A 24,975-nucleotide genomic window follows, 5' to 3' on the forward strand; every position below is an offset into this window, starting at 1 on the left:
CACTGGTTTTCAAACCATTCTCAGGAGTCTCTTTGCACCGCGTGTAGCGAGTGGGAGGAGGAAGCTGCGGCTGGTAGTGAAAACGCTGACCTGCTTTGCAGCTGGATACAGTACAGCTGATTTTCTTGTACGGCTCACCTGGAAATTCTATTTCTTTGAAAGAACTAACAAGGGCTTGCCAGCTGAGTCGATCAGGGGCAGAGTCTTGTTTCTGCGCTCTGAAATTGAATCAGAGGAACCCGAGGGGCACCACAGCAGAGGCATTGTGTCCCTGTGATTGAAACACTAACCAGCAGAAAATATCAAAGCCCACCGTGAACAAAGCCGTCATCTCAGAGCTCCTCTGTGCGCCTGAGATCAGCAGGTTGAAGTGGGAAGTGATCAAAAGCTGTACAGCACTCAGCCGAAGAAAAGGAGGCTGAGAGGGAGATTGCCTGCAGATGCCCAGGGCTGCCATGGGTCGTGGAGGTGACACGCCGGCATCTCCTTGCTGCTGGAGCTGGATGTGGGCGTTTGGTGCCCTGTCTCTGGTGGTGCTCTGCTCAGCGGATCCGGCCATCCGCTGCCCGGTGTGCTCCGACGAGAAACTGGCCAGCTGCCGCCTGCCAGAAGGCTGCGAGGAGACGGTGCGAGAGCCCGGCTGTGGCTGCTGCCCCACCTGTGCCTTGCCAAAGGGGGCGCACTGCGGCGTCTATTCGCCTCGATGCGGCTCCGGCCTCCGCTGCTATCCGCCGCGCGGCGTGGAGAGGCCACTGCACTTACTGATGCACGGACAAGGGGTCTGCACTGATGAGAGGGAGGTGGAAGAAAACTCAGGTATGTCTGAATGGTGCTTTCCAATGATACAGAGCTACTGTGATACAAATACTAATTTAAAGCCTAATGGGTGCATTTGGTCTTTAATTATTTGTGTATAAGAAACAGAGCAAACCTGTGCACACCTGTGTTATACAGTCCTTTGTCCTGTTGTCACATTACAAATATTTTATGCAAATAGCATGAAAATGTAATCTGATAACAGTTGTGTCTCAAAGAAATTATGTGCATATCACATCTATTAAGACTGATCTATCACAGGTGCACAATAGCCTCATCACCAATGTAAATGTGTCTATAACACAGTAATACGGCATGTTATATAAAACCTGCCTTTCATACAACAATCACTTGACATTTAAATGGAGTTCATAACCAAAACATTAGAAAATGTAATCCTATTACATGTGTTTGTGATGCAATATCTCACAAACTGCAGGTTTAAGTCACAAATATCTAAAAAATTTAATTCTCAGAAGAAAAACAACCAGAAAAAATTTGTGAACTCTTGTGCAAAACGTGACCTCTTGTTGCATCACTTTGAAAAACGGTTGCTGCACAAAAGGGAAATAAGTAAAATCCCATTACATGTGTGTGTAATGCAGCTAGTCCACACATTACAGCTCTTTTTGCAGTGATTTATCCCATTTGCTAAGTCATCTACACCGAGTCTTTGCTCGGCTCTGTGCACGAACTCCTGTCACACCACTTGGTGGTTGCACAACTGTATTCCCATAACTCGCTGTCATGCAGTCACATTTCCTTTGAAAGTGTTGATGCACAAAGAAAGTCAGAAGTAATCCCATGACCTTGCCATTGTTTACTTACTAAACTCTGCAGATGTTACATCACCAAAACAATAAGGGCTCAGTTAATACAATTAAAACTGGACTTTCTGCAAGATAGATACCGAGAATTTGATCATGTGCACACTCGTGAGCAAACATTATGTCATGCTGCATCACTTTAGCAAGAAACTTTCAACAAAAGCAGGACAACATCAACACAGCTTCATGCATCAGATAAAGATGGAGTAATGAGCAACAGTGAGGTAAAAACTATCAAAACAGCTCAACTTTGTGTTCTTTGACTGTGCCTGAGGGATCTCTGCTGTTTAAAGATCAAACAGGAAATAATGCAACAATGCTCACCTTCATGATACGGTTATTTGGTGACTAGCTGCCTTTGTAGTTTTGTTTAATACATCACTTATTACGGCCCCGTATGCATGGGTGTGACAATGTGCTGCTTGTTTACCCTAATCTCATGCAGTGTCTCCTGCAGCTGCTTGTTAGGGAGAGGGCTGTGGTGGTAATGGTGGTGGTGGGTGGGTCTAAGTTTGAGGTGGCATATGTTGCATGTTGGGTTTGTTAAATGTTGCGTGGGTTGCATCTTGTTGGAACAAAAGCAAGCAAAATGTTACCAAATTCCCATCATTACTTCCAATTAACTCACATTAAAACGAGGTCCTGCAGGTAGTTGTGAAGGGCAGGCAGTGAAATTCACTGTGGTTAATGTGAGACCTGTGTGTGTGTGTGTGTGTGTGTGTGTGTGTGTGTGTGTGTGTGTGTGTGTGTGTGTGTGTGTGTGTAATGGGTGGAGGTAATAAAAGCTGCTGTATGAAATGCCTGTAATGGAGTGTGGCTAGTCTGGGGCTATTAGAGCTCTTGCAATCCCTGATCCACTCGGCGCTCTTTCATGGGCACCCCCCCCCCCACCCTGACCCTCCCTCACCCCCAACCTTGCAGATGTCTAACTCTTCTTCCTCAGCTGTTAATGTCTCTATCACAATCCTCTTTTGCCGTTGCATTCCTCTCACAGAGAACAAAGTCTGTTTCCACTTTCACACGGCAGGATGTCAAATATTAAACGTCTTATCTTCCTGCAGTTCCTGGTCAGCACTCTGACGTTACCTTGTTTGCGCTTTCCACAAAGGGAGGGGAGTTCACTTTCATTGTGGCATATGAGACAACTGTAATGATGTGTCTCCGACAAGGTTGATCTTCGATGTGTTCCAGATTATCCGCGTGTTGGCGCAGCCCTTGGCGGATGGTAGGAGGGTGTCTGATTCAGTCAGAGAACTGGATCCACTCCAGCCAATGGAAAACTCCCAAGACAATCAGCTTTGTTGCAGCATCTGTTTCCCCTGCCTGTGCTCACACCCCTCCACTAGCCCTCCTCCTCCCGGCCAGAACAAGCCTTCAAGCGCATCGCCCACCACGTTCAGCCTCTTCTTGAGGATGAGCTCATCAGCACTCTTGCTGCCAGAGCTGAAATCAGAGCCTGCTGCTCTAGGCGTAGGGCCAGCGTAGGTTAGGGCCCGGCACATAGCGTGACTGAATGAAATCAGAGAGAAGATGAAAAGGGTTTCAGGGAACAATAAAAAATGAAGAGCTGCTTTGGTTTGGCCATCTCTTGTCTGTTCACATCCGATATTCTGCTTAATCTTTCCGATTACGCTCTGACGCTGTTTCAAATACTGGGCTTCAGTGCATGAAGGCAGGTTGTTGGTTTATTAATCTTGACGGCGGAGTGGATAGAAGAATGCATCACAGATAATCTCAAGAATGCATTGGATTTTATCTTTCGCTTTATCATAGACACTCAAAGCGCTTTACATTGATGTGCATTATTCTTTCACTCCACACACAGTGGTGGTAAGCCACACCATCGGTCCCTCCGACCACACACCACATTCATACTAGGCAATGTGGGTAAAGTACCTTGCCCAAGGACACAACGTGACTTGGCTAGAGCGGGATTCGAATCCCCAACCCTTTGGTTATTGGATGACCCACTCAACAACTAAGCCATGATCAGAAAGGAAGAAACCTCTAGAACGAATATTATTAAGTGGTCAATACATCTCTAAGTTTACCAGAAACAGTGAGTATTTACTTGAAGTTTTATAAATATGGCTGACACTACGCTGTCATTAGCATGAATAAGGTGTCATGAAGGTTGTCATTAAGTGTCATTCGCTAAAATATGACACATTTCTTTAAATTATGACACTTTTGGAGCTATGTTGGCATTTTTTGCGTTAGGTGGAGGGATCTAGTGGGGTTAGGGTAAAGAACAACGCTTAATGACGGATCACTTTGATAGATTGATCACCTTTATGTTGTCTCTGCATTCAACGCATCCCTGGAGAGCAGAGGGCTGCCACGGTGTGGCGCCCGGGGAGCAGTTAGGGTTAAGGGACTTGCTCAACATCCCACAGTGATGGACCAGATGAGATTTGAACCAACCCTCCAATTACAAGCTCGCTTCCTTAACCACTAGGCCACCACCGCTCCACTGACACCTTATTCATGCTAATGACGAATAATGATGGCATAATGTCAGCCTTATTTATAAAACTTCAAGTAAAGTGTTGCCGAAAAAACACATACTGTATCTAATCCAAAGTGCTGTCATTTCTGGACCATGTAGTGACTTCTGTGACACCCCCAGGTTAAAACCTAGTAAGTGACACTTTTCTGCAAGTACAACAAAAGTACCAGGACCTGGATTGACGTGAAGCTTGTGGAATTGATTATCGTTATCCTGCTAGTTTACACCTACCTAAAATCTTGCCTCAAGTCTAACACGTAACCTGTCGATGCATTATTGTGCTACCGTCTGCCCTCCGTGGGCCGGGTTCAGCCAAAACATTGCTGACAACAATGCAAATCAGTTGCTGTCTGAATATTTTTTTGGTGAAATTGGAACATTTCTCAAGGCAACCTAGTATGTTACACATAGCACAGTGGTTGAAAATCCCTGATCTAAAGAAGTGGTAACTCATAAGTTGGGCCTTATTATTGTGATATATACATTTATATCAACTTCCTTTTATTAATCACAGTTGACTCGAAAACCATGAGTGTCAAACTCTTGCAGCACCCTATTCAAATCTCACAAGTGGTGCATGTAACTTAAAGTAAAGATATAAAATTATTCCAAGCAAATTAGAGGTTATGCAATGGTATTATTATTCTCAATAGGGAAATATAACTGAGGAAGCAGTTTTTTCAGTCTAGGGTTGTAGAAACCAGGTCTTGATGAACCACTTGATTGATATCAAGAGAACAAGTTCAGATGGCTTGATTTGAATTATTACAGCGCCATCTTTTGGCCAATTAATGTGATAAAAGAAGAAAAAATGGACCAGGTCAGGTTATTTGATGTTCCTGTTCTAATGTGGTCAGTATCTATCAATGAAGTGAACCAGAGGCAAGTCTCTGACCCATTCAGTAAGAGTAGGAAGATAAACTGTAATGTGCAACAAATAATATAAACATTGCAATATTAAAATGTCATGTCGATGGTATTAGTGGTGTTGGGATATCTTGAGGGGGGTCAAGCATGCCTTTCCATCCCTGCTACATTTGTCCCAAGTGAGCATGTTATGCAACTTATGCAAAGTTCATGCACAAAGAGGAATTTGTTTTTGAAGAATGACATAATGATTACATGATTTTGGTTCTGTTAACACATTCTCTATTTTGAGCGGCACCTTTTGCTCTTAAAAAAGGAAAAAAAATGTCTTATAGATATTATTGCTTATTTTATCTGTTTACATTCCTATTGAGTTGAAAAGGTAATGTGCAGAGTAAGTATTTAAGTATGCCCAGAGTTAAAGTCAAGCGTCACAGTTTATTGTCCATGACTCAAAAGGTGAGAGCTGTTTGGGAATCAGACAGGATGTGGGAATACAACCTGTATAACTTTAAAAAGAGTGGTGACTAGGGATGAAACGATTCACTCAACTCCCGATATGATTCGATTCCCGATACTGGGTTCACGTTACGATTCTCTCACGATTTATTTTACAAAATGGGACTGTAGACAAATTTTTTTTTTGGGAAAAAAACTAGAAAATACGGTACTATTTTCCTTTTATTTTTCATTGTCAAAAGAATTCCTTGATAAACTATTCAAAACAATGCAATTTAACTAAAAATAAATCTTGAATGAAATAAATAAAGGAATAATACAAATGAAAATGAAGCCTATTAATTTAAATTCTGGTTCGATAATAAACAATGCAAAACTGCATAATAGTTATTTTTCTTTTTAAAAGTGCAACTGAAAATGTATTTTGTGCCTTAACAATTGGACTTTAAAAAAAAAAAAAAAACCGTGATTGCAATGATTTACGTCATATTTGTTTGGACCAGCAGAGGGCGCTGGTAATACAGTGGTCGGTTGGCATGAAGATATCTTGCAGTGAAGAAGAGAAGCTATGCTAGCAGACAGAGCTAATAGAAAAACGTGACTTTTACAGATATTCAAGTAATATTACAGATTTTCTTTCGGTGCTAAAGGGGTAATGAATCATTTATTGACATATTTAAGAGTAGAAGGCGGCCAGAAGAAAAGTATTAGCAGACTCCGCCCGCCGCCTACACTTGTGGATAGCGCCCTCTGCTGGTTAAAAAAAGTACTGCGATTCAATTTTCAGAAAATCGATATCAACCGTGATACCTATGAATCGATTTTTAACTGCCTTACGATTAATCGTTACATCCCTAGTGGTGAGTGGTGTAACTTGACCCATGCTTCCCCACAAACCTCCTGTTACCTAAACGGAGTCATAACAGAGCTGGAACACTGTCTAATAACTCACTGTAAATCAGCCGCTCAACACAAATCATTGGCAGTGAAGGGACAATCAAAAAAGAGGGTAAGAAGACCTCTGGGAGACGTTCTTTGTGGCACAATCACCAGGCTTCTGCATTATTAAAGAAGGGGGTGCATCTCTTGAATACATGTCTGACTGACACTGCCTCACTCCTAGCAACAGAGAACACGCCGGATAAAAATAGAAGAATTTTTTATTTTTTTTAAAAAAAAAAGGACATTAAGATTCAGGCACTTTGAGAAGAGGGCACCGTGTTTGTGTTTGAGGGTTGACATCCTGCATTTTGAGACCCTCAGTGTTTCCTAGTTGAGGAAGCTAGCAGGACGCTAACACCCTGGCATGAATTACAGGAAGTCATTCTGTTTTCTGTGCACACCTCTCTGCTCTGACAGAGAATATCCATGGCAACAACAGCCACAATCCTGCATCTTATGTCAACCATCCTGAGGCAGATTTAAAGCTGTTACAGACAACATAAAAAAATAGATAAAGACATAGTGTAGGCCTCATAAATCAAAAACAAATTTCTTAAAAAAAGATGTAAAACACTGAAATTTCCACTCAAACGTTGGTTTTGAGTTCCACTGTAAACACGTTTATTGAAATTTGAAAAGTTTCATGCATTGAATTGTGGGATGTGGAGTCATGTAGATGGATGCATAGAAGTGTTTTTACTTCATTCTTACTTTGACTATTTGTGTTTCATCACAAGACAAGGAGTACAGTGTTCTGCTTTACTCCATTTTTGTTCTAGTTTGTTCCCGGTATTCCCCGTGATATCACCATTTAGTTTCAGATTCGGATCTTTCCGTATAACCTCCAAAATAAACATCCTCCATTGTTTTGCCACAACTTTCAGTCCATGAAAACACCAGAAATGTGTTGGCAAGGCATTTTTGCAGCATTTTAGGGGCAAACACAAGAAATCACGGAATGAATAAAATAAAAACACTTTTATGCATCTGTCTACAGGACTCCACATCCCACAATGCAATGCACAAAACTTTTCCGACAATGTCAATAAGAGAGTGCATACATGGAAAGTTAAACTAACTTTCAAGTGACAATTTCAACATTTTACATCTTTTTTGAGCAATGATTCCTTGAATTATTGATCTATAACGCCAACACTATCTCTTTATCTGATAAAATATTGTCTCCAGCAGTATTAATGCTTTATAAAATTGCATTCTAAAAAAACTACTGAGGAAAAGCTTCATTCGTACTTGTGCATGCTCAGAAAGATCATGGAAACTTTTCCTTGATGGATGTAATCACATCCTGGTGTCCCGAATCCACTGGAAATCACTGGGTCTGGTACATGTTTTCTAAATGCACCACAAGCTACAACGACCAATGTTAAAAAAAAAAAACTTTAGTTGTCTTCAGAGATACAGACACGCTGCCAAATTTAAAACTTTCCTCGTGAAAACTCATAATGTGTGTATATGGAGGTCGGCTAACCCTGAACTCAACCTGACCTTTGCCTGGTTTGACCCAAAAATATGTTCCCCATTGAGACTCATTAAAAGGTCAAGTCCCTGTAATTCAAGAACACATTAAGGACCGCACAGCAATTATAAACTTACACACCAAACTGTCAGAAGAAGAAAAGAGCAGAAACTCCTCCAGATGGATCCTGATCAAGATCAACGCAATCCTTCATTCTTTGAGAGATTTTTGGATCAAAATGAAAATATGGCCTGATCTTTATACAACTTCCTCTTTACACTTTGGTATATTAAAGAAGAAGATATATTGATTGAAAAGCCAAGATAAATAATAAACTAATGGGTCTTCATGCAGGAGAAACTGAACTGAGGAGGGATTGAGTTGTTTCTTCTGCTGGAGCTCCATATTTCTTCAGATCTGTGAGTTTTGTAGCGTATCAATGCCGCTCTGGGATAAATCAGTGGAGGATTAGAGAGAAACCTGCAGCTGCTGTGAATGAGGCCAAACAACAAAGGGGATTGTAAAACGCTTGATCTTTAGGAAAAATGTGATCAATTACGATTGATGTTCACTGCTGTGAAAGCGCACATTTAATGAAGTGTGCTTGTTTGCCCTTGTTTGCCCTTGTTTCACCTGCCCTCATGGGCAGGTGAACCCTCTGCCCATGAGGATTCACTTTGTGTAGATTAAGTGTGTGTCACAGCCGGGACAAAGTGGAATGTTTGTGGATCTCTCAGCTCTGGCTCCGAGATTGGGGGTGGGGGGGGGATTTGCTAATCACATTCATCACATTCATCACATTCACTGGTGCACACGAGCCCCAGCTGTCCACACAGCACAGCACAAGCCAAAGAAAGCAAATACACATCGTTACGGACATCTGCTCGGGGAAGTTTCAGGCCATTCGTGTTCAGAAAGCAACAATTTCAAATTTGCACAAAGTGTGTGGAGGAAATACGCTGCTTTCACAAACCCTCGGACATTTGTAATATTTGTCAGTGCCAGTTTCTGTGGCATTAACATTTTTATTGCAGTAAGAAGAAAGTCATTGAGTTTAGGAGTGGGACGATACACTGAGTTGATGATACGATAATGGCTTTGTGTTAATGATACGATACGATACTTTGGAAAGAAAAAAGGACAAAAAATGCAGATGAGTGTGAGCTTTGCAACTCAATAGGAGTATAAAAAATAAAACAAACCATAACAATTTGGTAAAAATTGTGTTGTTTTTCAAAATCTGACCCATGGCGATTAATCTTGAGACATTTTATTATCACTATATATATTGACACACCATATATTTTCCCACCTTTAGTCCCATCACATTACTTAAGGTTAATCTTTCCAGTAATTTATTTTTAAAAAGTGACTTCTCTGATGGTATGGCAATGTTTATGAAATGTCCAACCAGCCACGCCCCGACCACATCCCATCCCGTCATTTTACTCACCTGAGATACCGTCTTTTCCTCCTCAATACCTGATCTACGTGACCTCAGTTCAGGGATTTAAGTATATTACTAAGCCGAGGAAAAGAAACGACCTGGATTTCTCTCAGTGGTGGCGGGCAAAGAGAGACAAGCATAGTGCCGAGTCATCGTCCAGCGAGTGAACGTGGGACAATTAGGATGTTTAATTAACAAAAATTGGCCACTGCACATTGTTTGGCTCTTTTCTCATTATATATTTGCAGGATTTGTTTCATAAAATAAAACATAAAATGTCAACAATGATATAATAAAGGACTTCATCTGAAGCAGCAGAGAGAGCAGACAGAAAGGTGTGGAGAGGAGAAAAAAGGTTTGTGCTGAAAAATTCCAGTGAGAAAAAGAACATTAGGTGTGACTTGATATAATTCAGTTCCAGATGTTTGTAACTGAAGGGTTGATGTCTGCCATTCTCTGCAATCTGTTATTAACAGATTGGACAAAATGTTCTTTTTTTCTCCCACAGAATGGAAATTTGGATATTGCAGAAACAGTTATAAAAGGCACTTCACATGCTGGAAGAGAGAGAGAGAGAGAGAGAGAGAGAGAGAGAGAGAGAGAGAGAGAGAGAGAGAGAGAGAGAGAGAACAAACAACAAAATACACAAAATGACACCAAAAACACACACACTGAGATAGAATAATTTAAATAATACCAACACACAAAAACACAAAAATAAGAGAATAATATACTGAATAATATAAATAAAAGATAAACAACAACAAAATACACAAAATGATGATAGAAAGAACGTGAACTTAAAATACAAGTATCAGTCTTGGTTCCATATCAGGAGGGAGATGACCATGAATGATAAATAAATATATTCGGGAAGCACTAAATACTGTTTCATTCTATTTATTTACAAAATGAGATTCTTTAAAATGTGTGTTATCACTTATTCATTCCATCTTTGTGTTCTATAATTATTTTTTCATAGTATTCTGAGCAAAATGTAGGAGTCGGACATATGGGGGTACTTGCATTCAAAAGGAAGAGAAAGGGGGGGTACTTGAGCCAAAAAAGTTTGAGAACTACTGATGGATAGGATTTGGGTGTGGAATGATGTTTGCAGTCATTGGGGAAATACCCTGAGTTTTTTTTGTGTGGATATAAGAAAAGCTCAGGAGCAAACAAGTGCTGAACATTAATTAATCTTCTATATTGGATCATGTGCACATTTACATAGAGCACATCCCAGCCAGGGAACACTTTTAATTCAGTGTTTTTTCAAATGGTCGTCTGTGGGATGCACAATCCCCCATTTAATCAAATTATAATGGTTGAGTTTTGACCAAAGGGAGCAACAATTAAAAAGTTCAATGATTAAATGATTAAATCATCAAGTGTGACAAGACAGCACTTTCCTACACTAATCAATATATTTCAAGAATAACCACTTTTTCTGCACACTTTAATGTCTGTGGCCCACTGAAAACAGGCCCTTAAACCAGTTTGGGTGCCGAACTACAAGATTAGGACTTCTGATATTCAGTGATCTGAGAAAACGGACGTAAAAAAACAGAATTCACGTTGTGAAATTGAATTGTGAATTTTCTCTTTCTCTCTTTGATACCTCACATGCATTTAATCAGTATTTTTTACATAAAAACAGAAGATTTAATGTCTAGAAAGTGTGACAAACAGACAAAGATGTCCAATTCCGCCCATAATCCCATTCAGACTGTTGCTCTACATGTTACGTTTAGTCTAGTGATCATGTTATCCTGTGATTAAAATTAATCACTGGTTGGCGAAAGATTCAAAGATAATGTTATTTGATTCTATCAAAAAAAAAATTCCCCATTAAAGGGTAGCATTATGCCTCTACCTCCCACAATGCATCACTGCCAATCAACGAAAGTGCGTCATAACCTGACCAAAATGGCGGCTCTCCACAGTTTATGCCCCAAGGTATAAAATCATTCTAAAAAGTCATTTTATGTACTTTTTATAATAAAAAGGTGCACATATTTTGTTTATTGGTAATACATTAAACACATTTTTTGTTATATACATTTCCACTACAAGTACCCTTTAAAACGGGTGGCTGAGGGACTAGCAGTGTTGCTAACGGACATGTAAAGCTCTTGCGATGTATCCTCGCTTGATTTCAGTATAACCCTCCCATGTTTATAAATCATCTCAGGGATTAGCATGTTTGGTACAATTTTGGAAAGTTTAATAGCCAGTAAAGTCATCTCAACAGAGAAAGATGACAAAAGAGAAACAAAAAAAGAAAAGTGTGAAGCGTAAAAATTGGAAAAAGAAAACAAGATTCCATGGTTTAAACAGCACTGGTCAAACATCAGTTTATAGACTGCAATAGATCCAACGGGCTTGATTTTTGATAGTTGAAGGAAACTGGGAACCCCATACCAAGATGCAGCATTGTTAGCATGCAACAATCATTAATTCAAATGGCATATTGATTATTAAGAGGCTGAATAACACAAACCTGACATCCTGGTTTCAACAGACAATACATGTTCCCTTCCTGGTCAACCTGAACCTTTGATGTAGCAAATATTATATTTGGGTGAACCCAACCAAGACTTAAATCAAGGTTTTCTTTATTATTTTAAAGCCAACCTTTTTCAGCTTTAATCATATTTCTGTGTATTCCCACTGATTTTGGAGTGTCTCCTGAAATATACACTGCCAAACTGAGATGACAAAAATATTTACTTTAACGGATATTTGTCTTTGGCCTTAACAAGCTTGGCCTTGAAAGCAGCTAACAGGGGGATCTGCAATCCCACAGCCTTTTTGTGTTTCTGGTAACCAAATGGCAAAGCAAAGGCTGATCTGTAAACAGATGTGGGCTGGAGTTGTTATTGTGCAGATTACAGGGTAAAAGCCACAGTGACCCTGTGCCTTTTTTTTCCACAAAACGAAAGACGCTTTCTCTGAATGTCCTCGCAACTCTGACGGCTACGATTGCAGCAACGCAGCAGCTGACAACAAATATTTAAGTAAGGTTTGGGTAAGCAACGGGGTTGATTGTGCAAGAGATTTCAGATTTGTCAGCCAAACAGTAACAAGACTGGCTTCATGTCATGCACGTTATATAACAAGTTAAAAGTAGCTTTAACCTCCAAAGAAAAAGGAAATGTTGATTGTTTAACCTGGAAAGAAACATAAATGTTGAGTTTTAACCCTGCAAATGAATGGAATTGTTGAGATTTTGAAGCAAATTAAAAAAGACTTGAACTACCAACATTGTTTCAGGAGAAGTACAGCAGTGCATGCAAATGACATGGTTAGGGCTGCAGTAAACAATTCTCTTTGGAATTGTTTAACGTATCAATTTTTTTTTACCTATTAATGAATTACTCATAGGAGAAAATGCATGTTTTTCAGTCTATGCTTCTTGATCTTATTCCATAACTAACAGATTTATGTCACACAGAAATTTTCTTAACCAGGTTTAGTCAGTGGAATCGACCAATCACTCCAGGCCTAGACAAGTTACCTCTGACCCATTTTCTAGAACAAGTATTGAGTCAGAAAAGTGTAACCTGGCATAAAAAGAGGAAAGAAGAGCCCAAGCAAAGAAGAGTGAAAGTGCTGATGAGTGATACTCAACCAAAATGAGGCTAAAAATATAAACAGGCCAGAGATGCTTCTCCTCAGGGGGCATTAGGCAAGGAAGATGACCTCTGAAGTTGAAATAGCAAAGTAGTGCTAAAGCCTGGTTCAGAAGTCAAATAAGGCCTCAAAGAAGAGACAAGTATAGCATGATGCATTCGCCATCCTGCTTTACTGTGGTTATAATTTTCCTTACAATAGTGACTATTCTTTACAATGGAAATGTATGAACAGTTAATTTTAAATGGAAGATTCGAACGAGTGTGATGGTGGCATGCTTGTTGAGTCAAGGTGTGGGAGTGATGCGCTCACAAGCAGAAGTGGTCATTTAAAATATAATAAAATACCAGGAAGGCTCATAAAAATAAAATACATTTCATTTCCTAAATTAGATTCTATCTTTGGTCCATTGACTTTTGGTTTATATACTATTCTCTCTTCTCAGTCAGAAGCAACAAAAGTGTGCAATTTAAAGCATTTATGGCTTATGCTTAGAACTGTAGAGTAACTATACAATTCTCTCAGCCTGTAAAGACTTACAATGTTCTTATGTATCACTAAGGGTTTGTAAATCCCTGGTTGGGAAAAACCACAGCTGCTGTCTTGCTAAAAACCAAATACGAGCCATCTTTTAAGCGAGGTACACACTATAAGATTATCTCGTGATCTGAGGTGTGTCAAGAATGAATTTGTCACAATAGTTGGGAGAGAAAGCCAACAATTTCAAACTCGTGACCCAATGATTTGTGACGTGGAACAGCAAGAAACAAGGAAGCAGGTGTAAATAAAAACAAGCATAGCCGTCATAAAACAAGTCCGTCGTCACGCTGTCTGCAGGATCTTTTTTAGTTTCATCCCATCTTTTCGTATGTCCACTTCCATACAGCGTGTGGTGTTTTCCGGTTGTTGCTTTGTTTCTTCTTCTTCTTCTTTTTCATTTTTGTTAGATCACGTTTGAGCACACATTGGTGGTGGGACAGAATAGTTCTGTGTGTCTGGGCTGCATTGAGATTATCAGATCCTACATACCTAGTACAATGATAACAGTTCAAAGCCTGAGTTCTTATCTTCATGTGTGGGGTCTGTAACAGATTAAAAAATATCTTCCAATTTAGTGTGTACCCCGCTTCACACGTTTAGTGAGATTTTATGCTTCTGAATTTTCACACAGGTGTGAAAGAGGTGTGAAAGATGTTCGCGCTTCATGTAATTCATGTTCATGAAAATCTGCACTACGTAGTGGGCCTACTTCTTTCATTTTGTGCCCTTGTACTTTTCATGACATGAAGATGCTTTCTTTTTCAATCTATCTATGATCAGCCAGAATGCGAAAAATAATTTCAATGAAGCAAATCTTTCTTCAATGTAAGACTATAAAAGCAACACGGTAAATTTCAAGGGAAGTTTATTTTTTACATTATATACTGTATATATCTGAAGGAAAAGCAACAGCTTTATGTTTTTTTGTGTGTGTCAATTTTACTCTCACTCTCTAATCTCACTCACAGCTCAGTAAGCAGAGCACTTGGAGTCCCACAACTACAAAGGTTTAAAGTCACAGGGAGCCACAGCTCGTTGCTTCTTGTTTTCATAAGCTCTGCTTTCCATTTTGATGAGAAACATTGCTTCCTTTTTTTTTCTCCCATTGAGCATCACTAACAGGCTCTTTTTCCTCTTGTGGGATTATACAAAAAAGTTTGGAGGCTGTAAAATTTTCCTCAGGGATATACTAATAAAGGAAAACAAAAGGACCAAGGCACAGCTATCCTAAAACAGCAGGTTCAGTGTACAGTAAATGAAACATGCTTTGGAAGTCTTTGTGAAATGCAAATCTGGGAAAAGACTCCACAATATTAAAGAGGCTTTAGGACATTTCTTACATTGTTCCTTTGCCAACAGTAATTCACTGGAAAGCCTGGCACCAACCTTAGATATGTGTTGGATCCCAAATTTACTGGAGTGAGAAAAGACAAAGTGTAAAAGCAAACTTAACAAATGCTTTTATTTCAGTGCATGAAAAACACTGGAAAGACACATGAGCCACAGGTGAAAGGCGCATGTTTGCAGAGAAAGGTCCACACCACACACACAATCTGTGCCCACTGGTGACCGTATGAATACTCCATAACAACCACCATCTGCCACAGTCCGGGTTGTTGTGCAGGGGTGGAGAAAGGAGAGGTAGGCGGCATTTCCTCAGGAAGCAGCTTGGTGCCTGCAGGGCTACAGAATTACAGGGACGCAAAGGTGACTGTGGCACAGACCAAGCAGCAAAACAAGGAGGGTAACATTTTTTAAAACCCATCTGAACCTGATGAAGAGTAACGAAAGCTGGGGTGCAGATTATCATCTCGGACGGAACAAGGCACGGTGTCCTTGGCCTCATTTTCAGCCTAAATATCTCCATGTTAAGCTCGTATGGGCTGTACATTGAAGGTCAAGGAGAACAAGATGCTAACCTAAATTAGGTTCCTATTAGCTATTATTAGTGTTAGTTACTGTAGATGCACCAGAGTACATGTGGTCTCTGAGGGCGTACTCACATTAGGCAGTCTAGGCATTGCCTAGACTCTCCTGTGAACTAATGTCCGGATTGTTTGGATTGTCTGATGGTGTTATGCTTCAGCATGGCCGGCTTGGTTGGGAGGTAGGCCTGAGACTGCCATGCTAAGTCACGCAAGCATGTATGCACCGAGCGAGCATCCCTCCACAAAAAATCTGGACAGTCACAACTGCTGATTTTTTCTTAAAATTTTTAAACTTTACACTCTTCTTTAGAAGATGGTGAATCGTCCCCCAGGTATTTAATTTGCAGAAATTACACAATGTAAAATTACACAGCACTACTAATAACCAAAACTTAAGGCCCGTTTCTGTATACATATGAAGTTACAAGAAGGGTTGGGACGATACACCAAGTTCCCAATACAGTCTCGCAATAACGATATGGTACGATATTTTTGGAAAAAGAAAAAACATCAAAAAACTGCATTTGGAGAAATAACCATGGTTTTATTTTACTCTAACCTTGGACATACTTACATACTTACCCTGGGTATGACCTTTTCAACTTAAGAGTATATATATATATATAAAAAGAAAAGTAGTAGATCATGTGGATTTTTTAAAATCTGACTCCCTCCTTGCAATACCACTTGTACTCTGTGACGATCCATCTTGTATTGTTGTGTATTTATTATAATGATATCTTGTTGCGCGATATATTTTTCACTTTTAAAATTTACATACAGTAAAACTTTCATAATACAGGTTCTTCTCCTTTTCCTCTGCATCACAAGAGTTGTGTACTGGTCCAGCCTTTTTGGCACATGAGACAAAGTTTCAAGTTAACTGAGTCAGAGTTTAAAAGGTTATGAGTTTTGTTTGTTTATGTTCCACATTACTAGGCTTTGGGCTGTTTTGCTGCTAGTGGAGACAAAAAAAACCCAAATCTATTTAAGGACTAAGAAATTTCAAGAACCGTGACAGAAACTTGTCGGCCAGCATCGGAAAACTCTGTGGGTTTGAGTGGGATAACCAACCAAAGTGCACATTCAAGAAAAACAGTGAAACTAGAGTGGTGATGATAAAACCACATGTAAACCATAGAAAAAGAGAGCATAAATCTGCCACTGCAGGAAGAGAGAATGTCAGAAAGAATTTGTGTTGGACTTTAAAGGCAAGGGCCTTACAGAAAGTAGTAAAAGATTGCAGACAAACACAGAGTCGCAAAGTTGGTCAATAAATGGTAAATGGACTTGATTTATGAACTTTCTTTAAAGTTTTTTTGTGTCATGAATCCAGGAGAGGTGAGCTCCTTTGACACAAGCCGGGGACGGTTCATCCCTGGTTGATCTCTAAGATGATCTGAAACCTGAAAATTCCAATGTCCTTGGGACTGTCAGAGAAGGGAAGGTTATATTTGTATAGCATAGTGATCTTTGTACTGTTAGCCAGTAATCCATCTGACGTTCCTCCATTCATAATGACACTGTTATATTTTTGCTCAGCAGTGGAAAGGCAGGAGGAGATCATCCCTGAGCATCCCAACAACAGCAACATCCGGTGCAGTCCGCAGGACAAGCGCTGCATACAGAAAACGTTGGCCAGACACTCCCCAAAATCCACCAACCTGAGAACCAACACGGCTAGGGAGGAAGCCAAGGCTGTGCTGGTGAGAGAATTGATCTTCTGCATCACAGTAACCACACGCACGCACTGGAAAACTGGCTTGGGTTTGATGAGATTCAGCTCTAACAGGTGTTTCACATTTAGGTTCTACAGCCTCAAATGGCAACAAGGTTACAGTGGGGTTATTAATAATTAGGTATATTTACAGACTGCAACATTTAAAGATGGAATAGTAAATACCTGTGATGGTAACAGATGGTAAAAACTACAAAAATCTGGCCCATTTCTTTTTTCTTTCTCTTTATTTAAAATTGGGCCCCAGCATGAATCGGATTTTCCTCACATGCATGTGCTGGGACAATATCATACTGTACATTTACACGCAATACACGGGTGATTGAATGTCAAGAAAGTGTGACAAACGGATTATTATGACTGCATTCAAATCTGGAGAGGCACTGGTACAAAGACAGGTTTAGCTGATGGTGTACTAGCTGAACTGGTAATGAGTTTACCTGGTGAACCATCACAGCAGAAGTATCTCCGATCACACATATGTGTGGAATTTCTTGCAAAACATGAGGGTGATTTGCCGTTTGGCAGTAAAATAAAGAGGGCCATATTTCCATGGGATTGTTCAGGTTAAATGGGTGACTGAAGGGCTAGCAGTGTGGCTAACAGTGTTCTTGCGATAAAATCTAACGAAATTTCTGCGTAACATTTGCGATTTTGTACTGAAGCATTTATAATGTAAAAATATTAACAGAAGTTGACTCTATTAAACCTATTTAACATGTTCAATATGATTTCGAGGAGTTTAATAGCCAGTAAAGTCATCTAAACAGGGTAAGAAGACAAAACAGAAAAGTGATGTGGAAATGGGTAAATTCCAATTAGAATTTGAACATTTTTTAAACAAAGATTCTGCAAATATAAGGAAATAATAATGTAGACAAATGCATATTGTTCAGTGTAGTGCAATGCTGTTGGGCAGCACATACAGTACATTGATTACTGATCCAGTCTCTTCTCTCCAACAGGCCCCGTGTCGTGCTGAGCTGCAAAGGGCATTAGACCGCTTGGCATCCAACTCGCGCACACATGATGATCTCTTCACCATCCCCATTCCTAACTGCGACAAGAATGGGGATTTCCATCCCAAACAGGTCTGTGAGCCCCAGGAACACACACAGAGTTTGAGGTTTACTAAAAAGTCAGATCGCACGGTGAATGTGAATCTCTGTCATTGAGCTGATCCAAAAAACATGTCTTGATGGAAAATCTTGATACATTAACCGACTCCTTTCAAAGTCCATCAATGATCAACCAACTGTAACACTAAACATGCGTGCAACTGATGACATATTCCATTACTTGTAAAAGTGTCTCAGAGCTAATGCCAAGTCCCTGTTTTTCTGGCCAGGAAAACAGTGAAGGATCAGAAGCGCCATTTAAAAGCCGTTTCCCTTTAAACCGTTGGACAGCAATCACTTCACTGCAACGATGGATACAAGTTGTTTATGGACACAAGTGCTCTTTTTTGTTGTTCTTCTGACTTTACAAGACTGGGCAAACACGCAAGATAGCGTAGAATCTAAGATAAGGCTTCACAGACTCAGAGTCAGCGATAAAAGCAAAGCAGCACTCTAACGTCTGAGTAATGTGGATTGTGTAACCCGGTTAAAGTATCTCTGTCTGTTTGCATTCACAGGCATCTGCTTACTGTTGAACTGAGAGTGCGCAGTGATAAAAAAAACGATTGAGAAGTATAGCGCGGGTCAACGGGGACAACTGGGAATAGTTTCACAGAAAGAGCTGCTCACAGATTGTTAACTGGTTTTGTGGGGAAACGATCACTATGAGGAAAGCGCAAACCTTAGCATAAATAGTAAATTAATGATGTTTTCACTATCCTGAGATGAAAGCCTCTCTGATTCATCTTTCTGTTTATCTCATGTCTGCACATCCACAGAAAACAAAACAAGTTGACAACACGTGTTAAAGATCCAGTTTAGTTTGTGTTCAGCCAAACATCACATGACCCGTTTTCCTGTAGGAAACTGTGTATCTGAATTTAACATTGAGCCTTGCCATTAGGTACAAAATGAAAACAATGAGACTGAACAAACAATACAACAAATGTTCATAGGCTAACACTGAAATATGATAAAAAATAAAAAAGAAAGAATGTCCTACACTGATTAGACCACTTTTCATACTCAAGGCACTTGGGCAAAAATTTGACCCAATCCAATAAGGCTTTTTACAGAAAAAGTTACAGGAAAAACTCAAACTTAATACAGTTTAGCTCAAGATGTTTACATTAGCAAAAAACCTATCTCACCATACAGTGAACTCTTGTTTATCGCTGGATGTTGACAGAGTGGACTATACAGTGGCTTAGCATTTAATAATTGAAACTCAACACAGGGGTTGCATTTCAGCAGGGGACGTGGAAAAGCATTATTATTTTATATATTAAGCCTTAAAGACTCTTTCGACATGCCATTAACAAAAAGTGCTATGATACTGTATATTAGACCAGATAAAAAAATTAAAAATAAATTAAATGATCTACTACACATTAGATTGTTATGCTTTGTTGTTTTTATTTTGTTTAATATTCTATCGAGTTGAAAAGGTCAAATAAATGCAAGGATATTTTTTCAATGGAATATTTTTGGAATTTTTTCCTTTTCGATAAAAATTGGATTGTATTGTCGATTGTGTCGTATAGTGATCTCAGTATATCATCCCAGCCCTACTATTCACTAATTTTAACATTTCAAAACACACTTAGAAGTGCTTTTAGATGAGGAATACGCTTTTCTAGACCTGTAATATGTCTAAAGAAATATGCATTATTGTGTAAAAATGTACTTGTAAATTTTCCACTTGATCTAATGTGTTGAATTATTCTACGATCATACCTAAACATAAACATACATTTTGAAGACATCTGTAAATTAACTAAAAAAAAAAATTGTTATTCTAATTACAAAATCCATAAAAATAAATCTTTTTACCTCAAGATTAAATCTACACAACGGCCTGATTTAGTGATGTTGATTCTATTCTAGAAATATTTAAGAGAATATATTCACTGATAGATGTATGAAATGGGAGAGGTTCCTTTACTGGGTTTTTTTTTTATCACTCTGAAGACGATATAAATGCTGGTTGAAAATGAATCAATCAGTTTGATATGAAGACCTTCCCTAGTAATTCTCCATTAAATTAGAATTTATTCCTAACAAACCAATGTCGAGTGGCTTAATACTGTATTTGCACGTTTTTTAAAAAGTAGTTCAGACAAAGATGTGTTTTATCCAACAGTGCCATCCTGCTCGTGACGGCCAGCGAGGAAAGTGTTGGTGTGTTGACCAGAAGACCGGCCTGAGGCTGCCAGGCCCGCTGGAGCTGCGAGGGGATCTGGACTGCCACCAATTAATGACGGCAACTCTGAGGGATTGAGGACAGGCGAGCGGCAGCAGAAGAAGGAGAGAGCGGGAGGGGTGCAGGACCAGCTGAAATCTACTGATGCTTGTCAGCAGAACGACACGTCTAAAGGACTCAGCCTGCGTGAGGCTGCTGGTGCTTGAGCAACAAAAAGGAAACCAGTGAACTGGATTAGTTTTGTTTTAATGTGAGTGTATGAGTGTGAGAAAGTTTGATGTAAGTCCTTTTAGCACATGTGTTTTGTTTCTAGGTTGGGAACCGAACACTGTCAGGTTTTGGATTCTGATGCTTTAAAGCACCAAGTGCTGGACAGAAGTTAACACATTTTTATACAAAACAACATTGGTTCTGATCTGTGTATGCTCTTTTATCAGGTCTGAATTAAGTGAAGTGTTTCTTAAAGGATACCACTTCACCTGATAGTAAAACCTTAGAGGGCATTTGCTCTGGTCTTTGTAGAGCCCTCTATCAGGTAGAAAGAACATGTACATCTTTCTACATGTTCCTCCTCATTAAAGGGTTCAAATATTGTATAGAAAAACACACAAGTGACCCCACAAACTTTAAAATATTCTCAGAACTAATGTTCTGTTTAGGGTAGATATAAAAGACAAGATGAGACCAAAAAACCAAACCAAAACAAAACAATGACAGACTGCACCAGTGGCTTTGTGTTTAGCTACCCAATGATATAACACCAATCATGAAAACCAAAGTGAAAAGTTAATATAATTCCCAAAAAACCCAGAGCCAAGTGCTTCTTCTTACTAAGGAAAAAGGACTCCCTGCAAGACTCTCCCAACTCCAGTACGACAAGCACATTGTTACGACTATGTTTCAGTGGTCTGCTACTTGGTGATTGTGCCAAAAAGAAATCGAAAGACAAAAAAAGGCTTTGGCACTTTTCTCCCCAAAGAAAACATGAGCATCAAAATGTTTTTAGTTTTTTTTTTTAGCTTTAATTAGCAGCCGGAATTACTTTTGTACTATTTTAATGTAATGTAATGTTTGGTCACACGGCCTTATACAGGGCTTTTATTTTGAAAATATCATTATTGAAAAGAAGTAGTCTGTTTCATCTATCAGCACAGGGATGCATACAGATAGTTCTCTACTAATAATCACTACCGTTTCTGTTATTTTGGTGTATTACTTTTTTAACCACTGTGTAGTGCAATGCTTTCATTTGGAAATAGACATTCGAAGCAGCTGAAATTCATATTTTTTTTCTATTTTACACTTTTCTTTGAGGCTGCTCATAGTTAAGTCCTTCAATAATGCATTGAATACCACAACAAATCCAGAGATTCACCTTTAAAAACAGGAATATGGCGAAGAAGAGATGCATCAGCATTGAACCAAAACCAAACCATTACACATATGATCCAAGGTTTCCACTGATATTTTAATCAACACTGCCAAAGGCCACAGTTGACCATCACAGGGTATGTTGGGACTTTAAATACCTGCTATATAGCTGTATGGTTCCAGAGTAGGTGAAACCCTACGTTACATCAACAAAGTTAGCAGCTAGAGAAGTCAAAAATAGGAAATATTAAAATGAAATTAATTTAAAAAAAATCTTGCGCAGTTTGAATAATAATAATAATAATCACTTAATATTTAATTCAAAGAATTTTATACAAAGGCCAAAAAGTGCATCAGAGAAACTCAATAATAGAAAAAGTTTTAAAGTGCAAGTAAAAATAATAATAGAGAACTGAGTAGAGTTCTGAGAACAATACACAGAAGAAAGAATTAAGTATCGATTTAATGCTACCTATTATTAGAAGAGTGAATAAATTGCAAAATAATGCAAAAGATATAGAATCCAATTAAAATAAAGAAAGAAAAAAGCTCCAATTTTCATTTTTTTTGAGCAGGCAAAAGCCCATGCACTAAAATGGATCCATGAACCAATTCTGAATCCCGACTCATGGGTTTTGAAATTCTGACCAAGTGAAAAGTATTTCTTAGCTATTTTATGGTTTCTGTGTCTCCTAGCTTTAGGTAGGGTCCTCGTTGTTGCATATGTAGTCAATAAATGACAGCAGGGAGGAATATTTCCACTACAAGCAGTGATTGTGAGAGGAATTATGCTGCTTTCCTGGAGGTGTTTGTACCTGTAGTAAGGTATTAACGTGCACCCAGAGCCTTCTTACTGCATGCTCGTACATTCATAAGCTAAACAATGAAATACCTTATTATGCATCAAATCAAGGCACTGAAAAAGCATAGGGATGTGTTTGTTGGGTAGTTATGCAGTCCTCGGAATATTTGCGATATACAATGAGGTCTAATAAATTAGTGTGAACAAAAGGCAGCTTGAAGGATTACCAATATCTGCACATTTAATGGAAATAAAACAATTGTTTTGCTCATTCATGATGATGGATACATCATGCATTCTAAAGCTATTTCTGATTTCTTGCTTCTGTTTAAATTGTGGTTCACCTGTTGCACAGCATGATGTCTACAAGTGTTCTTAGACAACATGCGTTACGTTATATCATCATCATTATTATTATTATTATTATGTACACATTATAATTGAGCTGAAATAGGGCCTCAGATTTTCTGTGATGGTGGAAAATTGACGGAAAAAAACTAATTTGAGTTGCGTTTTTTCCCTCACTCTCTCTTTATTTAAAATTGGGCCACAATATGACAAGGAAATGTCTAAAATGCATTTTTTGGGACAACACATATTTAAGCGCTATTTTCACCGGAATATGGATGACTGAATGTAAAGTGAGATGAACAAACCAATTTCTTTAATTCCGCCCAAACTCTTTTTAAAAATCTTGCGCTACTTGTTACAGTTAGACGAGGATCATGTTATCCTGTGACTGAAAATGACTGCAGAGCTTCAAGCTGAAAAGGCTCTGGTACAAAGACTGGTTTTGCTGTTGGTGTATTAGTTGAACTGGTGATCATTTTACCTGGTGACACGTCACGGTAGAAGCATCTCCAATCACACGGCTGTACAGAGTTTTTATGTAGTACCAGGTTAGTGGTGATTAAAGGTTTCACAAATAATGTTTTGGGGCCATATCAAGCATTTCTATGGGGTTTTTCCCACAAAACGAGTAGCTGAGGGTTGAAAGTGTTGCAAAAGGACATTGTAAAGCTCTTGAATGTAATCTGGCATGATGTCAATTAAACTACGGATTCCGGAAGCCCATCTGAAGCGTAAATTAAATTTTAAATATCAACAGTAGTTGACTCTGTTTAGTAAGTTTGGTATGATTTTGGGAAGTTTTATAGACAGTAAAGTCATCTAAACAGAGAAAGACAATGCAACAGACACAAAACGGAATCAGGTGAAATAACGCCTTGACACGGAAACGGGTAAACACTGAAACAGAATTGGGGAGATTTTTGAAATGGAAAAATCAGAGACACTACTCAAAATATCTTCTTAAAGGGAGATCTGCAAATTTCAACAACGCAATCCTTTAACAAAGCTGCAAGCTTTCTCGCCATGTTCTGTTCTCATAATGGGAACTAACTTTTTAAGTTTAAAAAACCCAACATGGATTATTAATGTTTTACTTTTCATCATAGAGGATTTTTCTGTTCTGAAGGCGATGAATTGGAAGCCTAAGACATACGTTGGCGTTTACACTTGCCAAGTCTTGGTTAAAAAAACACAATGAACTGATAGTATCATCTGACTCAGGGTGCTAACAGGTGAAGTGAACAGATGACTGTATTGTATAAGTGACTAATATCTCTTTTACCAACACAGACATGTTTGAATGTAAGCTGAGCATCACTCTCTGCGTTGCACACTTTTGCCAATGCAGTATACTGTAAGTTTGATTGATGACATGTATCCAAAGAATGGTCACCAGAACTAAGACACAAATAAATGTCTCTGCTACAGCTTGGAAGAAGATTAAAAACCAAACATTGTGTAAGATTGCCCAAAGATCGCTGGCTGAGAAAACAAAACTCCACAGAATGTTCGAGGAGAGTTTTATAACTCTTTTATAACCCATTCAGGCACATTTCTCTGTGTCCTATATTCTTTGACAAATGGTTTCAGTTCTGGTTCTGTAAAGTCCTCCTGATGGGGAAAAGACTTTAAGATGTAGTAAGTGGTTTGATTTTAAACTTTGCTGTACTGAACTGTAAATGTTTTCCTTGAGAATAGAGCGTTGTTGCTTTAAATGATGTGTTAATGTGTTAGAGGATATGAACTAATGTTTGCATGCATTAAACTGACTGGAGTCTGGGACGGCTAAGGTGGAGTGTACGTTGTGCAGATTGTGATGAACACTGAAGTGATCGAAGGACTGAAATATGAGGTTTCAATAAACTTCCCAATCTGCTACATTGTAAATGTTTCTCTGATGATAATGTACAACATTGTAATACAATTAATAAATCCCTACAGAAACTA

General features: G+C 38.9%; 1 protein-coding gene across 2 annotated transcripts; it reads left to right on the plus strand.

The window, feature by feature from the left end:
• Positions 1–24,975, plus strand: LOC114468480 (insulin-like growth factor-binding protein 4). Of its 2 annotated transcripts, none has more exons than XM_028455411.1 (4): positions 1–816; positions 16,988–17,151; positions 18,149–18,274; positions 20,445–24,975. In XM_028455411.1, the coding sequence occupies exons 1-4, from the start codon at positions 441–443 to the stop codon at positions 20,580–20,582; spliced, it is 804 nt and encodes a 267-aa protein (XP_028311212.1). In that variant the 5' UTR covers positions 1–440; the 3' UTR covers positions 20,583–24,975. The 2 variants fall into 2 exon arrangements, with proteins under 2 accessions (XP_028311212.1, XP_028311220.1); XM_028455419.1 differs by having other exon boundaries at positions 16,991–17,151.

This window comes from Gouania willdenowi, chromosome 1 (genome assembly GCF_900634775.1).
Source record: "Gouania willdenowi chromosome 1, fGouWil2.1, whole genome shotgun sequence".
Classification (NCBI taxonomy): Eukaryota; Metazoa; Chordata; class Actinopteri; order Blenniiformes; family Gobiesocidae; genus Gouania; species Gouania willdenowi.